This window comes from Toxotes jaculatrix, chromosome 8 (genome assembly GCF_017976425.1).
Source record: "Toxotes jaculatrix isolate fToxJac2 chromosome 8, fToxJac2.pri, whole genome shotgun sequence".
Lineage (NCBI taxonomy): Eukaryota > Metazoa > Chordata > Actinopteri > Toxotidae > Toxotes > Toxotes jaculatrix.
The window spans coordinates 1,167,501-1,177,510 of NC_054401.1; the positions used below are offsets into that span (position 1 = coordinate 1,167,501).

Consider the following 10,010-nt stretch of genomic DNA (forward strand, 5'->3'; position numbering starts at 1 on the left):
TTTGTATATAATGAAAAAGCAATTCAGCTGGTTTGATAAGAAAAACCTTGGCAAGAAGAACCCAGAACAAAAAGTAATGGTTCCTTTAAAGAAGAAGAATGCTTTTGAATTGCAGTTAAAAGTCAGTGAGGCTGCTTTGACCAGCTTGTTTCATGTGATGGCCAACGTCCACGTTTCACTGCAGTCCTCATACAATAAAGGACAGAAACAACCCTTGAGAAACCCAGTCTTCTTCCTATAACAAATTCTATGAACCCCAGAGTGACAAGATGCCTGGTTCTTTCTGACAATGACCTGGATCAGAGTTGCTGAAACACATTTCATAGTTTTTAACTAAACCTTGACATAAATCTTTGTTGTAAATCTTATTTCTCAAATTCTTTCTGGAAGTTTGTTTTAGTTGCAGAGAAAAAAAAAACTCAAGCTCTCCATTTTTAGGTTGGACTGGGAACAGTTTGCAGACAACCTGAGGGGCTCATAGAGTTTGTGTGGAAAAAGAAATGAAAAATAGTTGGGTTTTTTTTGTTTTGCAGGTGTCAGCCACAGACCCAGACCAAGAAGCCGACCAAACCGCTGTTCGCTACTCTCTCCATGGTCAGGGCGCTGGCGGTGAATTCACCATTGATGAACGCACTGGAAGAATCTATGCCCAACGGCGTCTTGACCGCGAAGAGCGTCCGGCCTGGAGGTTCCTCGTCCTCGCCACAGACGAGGGAGGGGCCGGACTCACGGGATTTGCTGATGTGCTGCTAGAGGTCCGAGACGTCAACGACAATGCGCCCTTCTTCCCTTGTCCAGCACTGGAAGTAGATGGATGTTTTGTCGGCCAAGTGCCTGAAAATTCACCCGCTGACACCTCCGTCATGGAGATGCGTGCCATGGACCTGGACGACCCCAATGAGGGCAAGAACGCCATGCTGACCTACAGTATCATCAAGAACGTCCGCAACGAGATCAACCTTAACTTGTTCTCCATCAACGCCACCACGGGGACCATCTACACGGTTCTACGTTCCCTGGACCGGGAGCTGGAGGACCGGTATCTGGTGGTGGTGGAGGCCAGGGATGGAGGGGGATTGGCGGGGACAGGGACAGCCACCATCATGGTTTCAGATGTCAACGATCACCCACCTGTCTTCACTCAGAGGGTCTACACTACTCAGGTGAGTCAACCTGTCTAAAACAAACCTCACCTGCCAACATCATCACTAGTAATAATAATAATAGTCTACATCATGTACCTTTATGTGTTTGTCAGGTGACAGAGGACCTGGAGGTGAACAGCGAGGTTCTTATAGTGTCTGCCACAGATGGCGATGAGGGCGAGAATGCTGTGGTAACCTTCAGCATTGTTGGGGGTGACGAGGACAGGAAGTTCTTCGTGGAGACGGACAAAGTTAACAGACATGGTCTGATAAAACTGAAGAAGAAGGTGGACTTTGAAAAGCCCCATGAGAGGACTTTCAATCTGACCCTGAAGGCCGAGGACGCTGATTTCTTCAGTCTGGCCTACTGTCTCATTCAGGTGGAAGACTCCAATGACCACGCCCCCGTCTTCTTCCCGCAATTCTATGAGTCACCCGCCATGTCTGAAGACGTACCTGTGGGGACTATTGTTGCTCAGGTTACAGCTTCTGATCTAGACTCGGGCCAGAATGGACGTTTTTCATACAGTATATCCAAAGAGTCCGACCCTTACCGGCAGTTCCTGGTGGACCAGTCCGGTTGGGTGGTAGTGGCTGATTCTCTGGACAGGGAGAAAATCTCGCAGCACAGGATCATGGTCCTTGCCACAGATGCTGGGAGTCCGCCCTTGACTGGAACCGCCATTGTAATGGTGACTGTACTCGATGTTAACGACAACGGGCCAGAGTTCGAGGTCCTCTACAAACCTGTTGTCTGGGAGAACACTGCGGCACCCCAGGCAGTGCGAATGAACGAAACCTCCCTCCTCCTCCACGCCACCGACCGCGACACCTCCACGAACGGAGGACCGTTCTCCATACGGCTCCTCATGCTCACCTCCGACGCCACCAACTTCAATCTGACTGACTTTCGTAACGGCAGCGCTGCCATCACAGCCCTCCGGACGTTTGATCGTGAGCGGCAGAAAGAGTACCACCTCCCGATTCTCATGATTGACAGTGGCTCTCCTCCAATGAGCTCTACCAGCACGCTGACGGTCATCATCGGCGACAGGAACGACCACCCTCACTCGCCAGGACACACAAACTTCATCGTCTACAGTTACGAGGGTATGTTGTGTCATGTGCACAGTTCACTACTTTTCTTTCACTCTGGGCATTTTTGGTTGAGTGGGCTCATTTTTGTGTTCAGCTTCTAACAAACTTTACTCTTCTGTACTTTTGCAACATGCGACCCTGCTGCTCATTTTAACATGTTCCACTAATGAAAACAAACGGCGTACCTGCGTCCCACAGTCCCACAGTCCCACAGTCTGAACCTGTGAATCACTCATGTGACGCAGGCCCCAGGCTCCTCTCTGATTTAGCAGTGGATCAAAGTGAACCGCTGCTAAATAAAAGTGAGGTAGTTTCACACTGATAACACTTGAAAGATTCTGTTCTCGTGCTTGTGCTGTTCACAACTTCACCGTTTAAGAGCTTTCTTCCAGTTTTGGATTTTTTTTTTATTGGTGTGTTGCTGCTTTACCTTTATTTTGTGTGTGTGTGTGTGTGTGTGTGTGTTTCTTGTTAATTTAGTGAAGTTAGGTCACTTTCTGTTTTTCCATTTCACACCCGAGAGCCTCAAAATACAACCTACTACTTTCTGCTCCAGTGGAGACGTTGAGGTTAGACATTGCTCAGATAGACCCTGATGGTAGTTTTAGAGAACATTTGTCTTTCACCGTCCCAGTCCAGAGTTCACCAGCTGGTCTGAGGGTTTGAAACCGGTGTCTTTCTGGTCCCAGACGGTCTCCTCGAACCTTCGGGTCCCCTGATGTCCCTCCCACCACCTCCTGAGTGCTCTGTGCTCGTGTTGTTGTGCTTGTCACAGTCGACTGCTCGCAGCCTCCCGCTCCATCCCACATCACTTATTTAGCATTTCATACCATCTGTCAGCCTGCTGTAATTTGCTGGAGAAACTGAGGTTTTCTGTAATGTATTTTTAGTGGATTTCCTCTCCGGGGCCTTTCCACATGAAAGTACATTAACCCGTTAATATGGATCCATCTCGTACCACAACAACATGCCACGAAGCAAACAATTAACTCCCAGGTTTGACGGGCACATAAACAGGAGCCATTTTTAAAAGGCAGCCGATTTCACGGCTAAAGAGATTACAGCGCCGCGCTCAGCTTTTTTTGGAAGAGGGGGAAAACACTGTGCGAGCGATTCTAATGTGTGCATATCCTCCCGCTGTGCTGTCAAACCATGACCATGCGTGCCAATGAGGCGTCGCCCGCCACCTTATCTCCTTAAATAAGCCTCCACACTCCTTCCTTCACTCGTAATATTTGGGTCGTACCGCAGGGATCATTTGCACTCAAAAGTAATTCCTTTCAAAGCGATTGGGTTTTTTGACCTTTTCTTTGTCTTTTATTTCCTGCCTCCTGACAGGTATCCTCCCGACGACGGCGCTCGGACAAATTCAATCCCCCGACCTCGATGACTGGAGTGAGAAGGTGTACCGGTTCGAGGGCAAGCCAACCAGGTACTTTGATCTCATCTGGTGAAAACTGTGAGAGGGCTGAAAGGTGACGTGCAAAAAAAAAAAAAGTGTGATGGAAGCAAAGAGACGCAGAGGAGTTTGAAGGAGAGCAAGGATACAAGGGAACTGAGCAGAGAGGCAGCAATGTAAGGAAGAGAGGTAGGACGATAAAGCAGAGCGGTGGAAGTACAGAAATGAGGAAGAGAAGTAAAGTGAGAGCTGAGGAAAGAGCTAAACTCTGACACAGAGGTAGAGAGGATCCATAGTAACATATAAACCGTTTATAAAATGTTTATCCTGCTACAGATGCTAAAAACAGGGACTAAAAAAAGTGTCAGCGTTATTGTTAATGCTGACCTGTGTCGCTGTGATGAATCGCACAACCACACTTTCACATCTTACAGAAATATACTGACACTAACGGCTGCGTGGAACAGCAGTAAACATTCATCCTAAAACCTACAGCTGCGTCGCCTGAGCTGAGCACACGGTTTGTTTTAAATGGGCGTAAACTTGCGAACACGCTGGTGTGGGCCTTTTCTGGAGCGCAGCGTGTTGCAGTGACCAAAATATCAAAGTGCCAAAGCACCAAACAGGATATTTCTGAGTTTGCCTGGGTCTTTAAATATCTCAGAGATCTCAGCTTTTGATTTCATGAGCATCACAAACTGAATTCTATCCCACTTCACTGTATTTCAGTGGAAATAAAAATCAAGTAGCATACGTCTAAAAATCTGGACAAATAAAACTGAACTGTGTGAAGTAATTGTGTCTTTTTGTAGTTTGGGATAAATCCGTCCTGGAAACTCTCACACAGACTCAGATAAAACTAATGAGAGCAGCAGGTAAGTGAAAGACTCAGGGTTAACTGTCTGTGCACTGAGGATTAACCAAAGCACTCGCGCTGCCATTTGGACCATCCTTACTATAAATGCACAGACTCCCATCAGGCACGTTGTGAGTAGTTTTGGATAAAACATCCGGAGAATGGCAGATGTGAAGCTGCGTTAGGATGTGTTGGAGCTAACACAGAAAAGATTCCCTCCAAAAGTGTCCCCTCTCATGTGACACGCAGCAAGAGATGCATAAAGAAGAAGAGGGAAAATAAAAGAGCTGCACAGGAACTGACAGATTTAAAATAGAGAAGCAGCGAGTACAAAGGTGCAGTGCGACAAAGAGGAGAAAGGAAAATTGGGACAGAGAAACAGGCAGTTTGAAGGGAGAGACAAAGAAAGAGTGAAAGAGAATGAAAGGGCAGAAGACGGGGAGGAGAGAGGGATAGAAAAGGGGGATCTGACTTGTCAGGAACAGTGCTATTAATACTTTATAACCAGCGGTATTGAAAATTCCCAGTGAAGCGCGGCGAGGGCGCGCTCGTTTTGTTTGATGAGGCGAGGCTTCATGCGGACGCGTTGAAAGGAGAGCCTGATTGCGCTCTCTGCCACCTTCTCTTCTAACGAGATACCTATAAGGAGGGACGACAAGAGACGACAAGAAACGGTCGAGAACAAAGAAACCGCAGGAGAGAAAATTACCATAGATGCTCCTGAACCGCCACCCCTCATCACAGCAGCCGGCACATCGCAATTTGTTCACAGTATGGATCAGGTTTAGGTAGCATGTTATTTACATATAGAAATGATTTAAAAAAAAAAAAAAAAACTAGATGGAAAATAAGAAGAAATACAAAGTGTGTGTCCCCAGGTGAGAGGAAGAAGCCCCAGTGGGCCAATACCAACACGTGAGAGCATAGATATCAGCTTCCTGCGTCTCATGCTGCAAACAGCTGACAGTAATTTGTCTGGAATTGATCTGCACATTATAGCTTCTCATTTGTTTCCCCGTCAGTGAAGTGCTGTGTTGCAGGGTTTGAAATCTTTAAAGCGTGACATGAATCCAGGAGAAGGTAGTAACAGTTTCCCTGCAGCAGCAGCGCAGGTTCGATCTCGGACGTATTTTGGCCTCGATTCAGTCACAGTTAATTAATCCGTCTGGTCTGAGCTCTGAAGGTCGACGCCGTGTAAGGAGGTTAAACAGTTACATGAGCCTGATGGCCCAGGACCAGGTTTGGAGCCGGGCCATGGAGCCTGGGATCAACTCTCGGGTGCAGCAGAGCAGAGTGCAGCGTGCAGAGTGTGCCAAAGTTTTCTAAATCAGGACACCACCACTCCCCCCCCCCCCCCCCCCCCCACACACACATTAACCCATGTTCAACCACAGACCTCCATCTGGTCAGAGTCAGATCTGAAGAATCCCATCGGAGGCAGATTTTACCCAGATTCAAGGAAAATACATGAACATGAGCATCAGATTTCAGCTCCTTCCACTCGTTTTCCAAACAGCAGCAGCTGTTTATTGGACACTGACGTTTTCTGCCCGTTGGATTTTGGCCTTGTTCCATTTCGGTTGCTGCACTTTCACTTTAAATTGTAAAAGCTGATGAGCTCCGCCTCTTTCCCTCTCCCAGGTGGTTCAGTCTGAACCAGAGCTCGGGCCAGCTCAGTGTCAGGGAGGGGACGCCGCCGGGTTCGTACCATCTGCAGGTGCGCGTGTGCGATCACACCTGGCCCGACGTCACCTCCACCGCTCAGGTGGACGTCACGGAGCTGCAGCAGGGAGCCCTGCAGAACGCTGCTTCACTCCGTCTGTCCAGTGAGTCTCGCTGTGATGATGATGATGATCATCATCATCATCATCATCATCATCATCATCATCATCATCATCAAAATCTCATACTGTTTATTACCATGTAGCATAACTTGCTATTGATACAAGGAAGTTTCAGAGTTTCGTGCTAATGTCACCACACACACACATGCCTGCCCCACTGGTTGCCATGGTAACTGTAATTGACAGGGCACAATGTTTCATATCCCAGAGTGCTGTGGGGTCCCGGTTCCAGGGCTGTCAGCCCCCCCCCCCCCCCCCCCCCCAGGCTCCATCTGCACCAGCAGACTACAAGCAGAGCATGATGGGAAATAACTGCTCTTCTTCTCCTGTTCAGTCTCTTCTGGTTTTTCTGTTCTTTCTTTCCAGAGTTTTCATCAGTTTTTCCTTCTCATCATCTTTGTATTTTTTCACTTTTCCATTCTTCTTGTATTCCTGCTTCTCTTTCTGTCCTGATGCTGTTTTCCTCTGGAGGTTTGATAAGTCAGTGAGTAAATCTTCCTCTTGCAGACCTGACAGTGGAGGAGTTTTTCAGCAGCAGAGGTGAGGAGAGCCGGTTCTCCCGTCTGGGTCGAACGTTGGCCGAACTCCTGCAGGCTTTGCCGGAAAATGTCCAGATCTTCTCCGTTGGCGACGCCGGCCGACGTGGCGAGAAGGAGCTGAACGTGTGGTTTGCCGCTCATGGCTCGCCGTACTACAAGGCAGAGAAACTGCACGGCAACGTGGCGGCAAACAAAGCCAAGGTGAGGAGAGAGCTGCAGCCTGTAACGTGTCTCGAGATAAACATCATTAATAGAAGCCTTTTCCAGCGTGTAGTGAAAGGTTTGCATCTTCGGTTCAGTCATAACTCAAGACATTGTTCAGCACATTTTATTGGTTCTGTTCATTTTCTGTTTTTAAACACAAAATTTTTTCTCTCGCTCTTGAAAAAGTTTGTACGTTGAAAAACGTATTAGTTATTTGAACCAAACTCTATGAAGGTTAAATAAGCTTTGAAAGCCAGAAAACCAAGAAACGGACGAGCTGATACCCGCTGACATTTTCTCTGTGAGACAGAAAATACAGAGTCGATGATCAGTTTTTCTCCTAAAAGCTTGAAATATTCACAGAAAGTTACAGAAAACAAAAAGATAAAAGGAGGAGGTTAAGAAAAATACGAGTCAAGAACAAACTCCAAAGAAAAGTGGATTGTGGAGCATCGTCCTTACAACAACACACACACACACACACACACACACAGGGTTTATGCTACATTAATTATAAATCAATTAAACATCACCTTGTGCAGTTCAGCAGACACTTTACACACACACATGAACACGAACACACACACATGCAAGAAGTGGTTAAGCACATATGGAAATGCAGACATGTCACTCCAACAAATGGCTGCTCACACGGTACACTAACACACACACACACACACACACACACACACACGTTACCATTTACACATCTATGTGTACATTAATATTTCAGATCCATTAAAAGCCTGAGAACAGCTGCTGACCTGAGCTGAGGGATTTCAGAGGCAGGGCGGTGATGACACTCAGGGAACCATGGAAACACACACGTTAAACACACACATGCTCACAGACCTCTGAGCAAAGTCATATTCAGATATGTAAACTCTGAGCTGCGTCTTTGTTGGTTAAAATGTAGAAGAAATAAAAGGAATCAGGAATTAGGATTCTGGTCTCAGGTTCAGTGAAATGCTGCTGAAACCCAACAACGCTGGATTTATCTGAAATATTCACCAATAATTTGATCATGAAATGAATCAATGCTCAAAAATCAGAAAGTGACTGGGGGCAGGAAGGTCACGATGTTCAGTTCCTGAAGCCACCACATGTCAGCGTGTCAGGACTGACACACAGCCCACCTCACACTGTGATGCACCTTATTTCAGCAGTGATTAAACCCCATAAACAGGCAGTCACAGAGTGTTATGTATAAATAACAGTACAAAGCACACGGGATGATTAAAATAACTTGTGCATCAGATGCTGCAGAGTTGTGTCTTTAATCATCTCAGGTTAAAAGGAAAAGTATCTCAGCTGAGAACAAGAGACACACAATGCTGAAACTGGCTCTGGAGCCAAAGACTGAAGCCCTGTCTGTGGAGTGTGAAGTCGCTGTGGGTGAGAGTGTCAGCTGAACAACTAAACTCCAAAAAAAGAAATGCACACAGTTGGAGGGAGACAGGAAACCCTGAGGGACTCTGATGAAAACCTCTCACCCATAAAGACAAAACGAGAGAAAAGAATCGAGATGACAAGCAGGGAAAAGAGTGAGAAACACCAAAGTGCATAAATAACATTAAGGGAAATGGAGTAAATTCAAATATCACTGATGTAGATAGACGTGAGATCAAAGATGGCTGCTGTCATTCTCTGAAATTCTCTGTGTTCAAACACAAGCTCACAACTTTAAGAACACCGGTGTTTGTTCTGGTTCCAAACTAGTTTTAGTTTTGTGATAGTTTTAGTTTTTTATTTACCCTGGATTTAGTTTCAGCTGTAGTTTCACATACGTCTCTTAGTTTAAATGAGTCTCTGTGTCGCTCGGCTTAATGTTGGTTTTTGTTTTTTCCCATGTTACTTTGAGCTTTAGCCTCAGCTCATTTTACTTTGAGTTTCAAGACAGTTTTAATTTTAGTTTAGTGCCTTCGTGCAAGTTCAGTCCTGGTTTCAGTTTATTCATCGTACAGGAATTTTATTTCCTCCTTAAATTTAGTTTTATTTTCATTTACCTTCCTTTTAGTTTTGTTAGCTTCATGCTAACAGTTAGCGTCAGTTAATTTATTGTAGTTCTTATTTCGGGTTTTCGTTTCATTTAACGATGAACATTTGTATCTTATTTTTTGACCCCTCCAGCTGGAGGCCGTTCTGGGCGTGTCCATCTCTCAGGTTGGGATTGACGACTGTCCCCACACAGACTGCAGCCAGTCAGGAGGCTGCAGTAACCAGGTTTCGTTCAGCCAGGCCCCGGTGGCTCTCAGCTCCGGTAACACCTCTCTGGTGTCGCTGTTGGCCTCATCGACGGCGCAGTGTGGCTGCAGGGGCCGAGAGGCCGTCCACCTGCCCTGCTCCGCGTACCCCACCAACCCCTGCTTCAACGGGGGCACCTGCCAGGATGGACCCCTGGGATACAGGTAGGTACGGAGACGGGTCAAAGGACACAGGTTCTGTCTTCGCCTGTTCAGTTCTACTCTGTTGCTATAATGCAGATTTAGGATCAAGTCGTTAAATTTTCCCATATATATGGGATTGTCATGAGTCCCGTCCAGCTGTCACTGTGTTCTCTGAAACGCTGTTGTCCTTATAACTGTGAGTAAAATCTCATAAATAGACAATCAAACCTTTTTCTTTGGAATCAGACACTTTCCCTTTCTCTGACTTTTCCCGCAGTAGCAGTTCTGTGTTTCCATAATTGTCAGCGTGGTTTAGGAGCCTGCAGGTCACCTGCAGGTCACCTGCAGCAGATTCTCTGAGCATCAGCTGAAACTAGCAGACATCTTCAATTTGTCAGCTGATTAACCTTCAGTAAATTTGGTGGAAGCCTCATTTCAGCTTCATGTGCCGCGCTTGACTTTGAATCGTCACATCAGATGATGGTTTGAATATCAGACGTAACTTCTCAGCTGCTGAGTCTGTCAGACGCGTCTCCCT

At 46.5% G+C, this 10,010-nt stretch overlaps 1 protein-coding gene across 1 annotated transcript in view; it reads left to right on the top strand.

Annotated features, from left to right (window-relative positions):
* si:dkey-22o22.2 (neural-cadherin) overlaps nucleotides 1–10,010 on the top strand; it is an 89,763-nt gene that overhangs the window by 72,220 nt on the left and 7,533 nt on the right. The window contains 6 exon segments of the mRNA XM_041043723.1: nucleotides 534–1,163; nucleotides 1,259–2,255; nucleotides 3,582–3,675; nucleotides 6,140–6,324; nucleotides 6,850–7,082; nucleotides 9,216–9,493. Coding sequence (XP_040899657.1) covers nucleotides 534–1,163; nucleotides 1,259–2,255; nucleotides 3,582–3,675; nucleotides 6,140–6,324; nucleotides 6,850–7,082; nucleotides 9,216–9,493 — 2,417 coding nt within the window.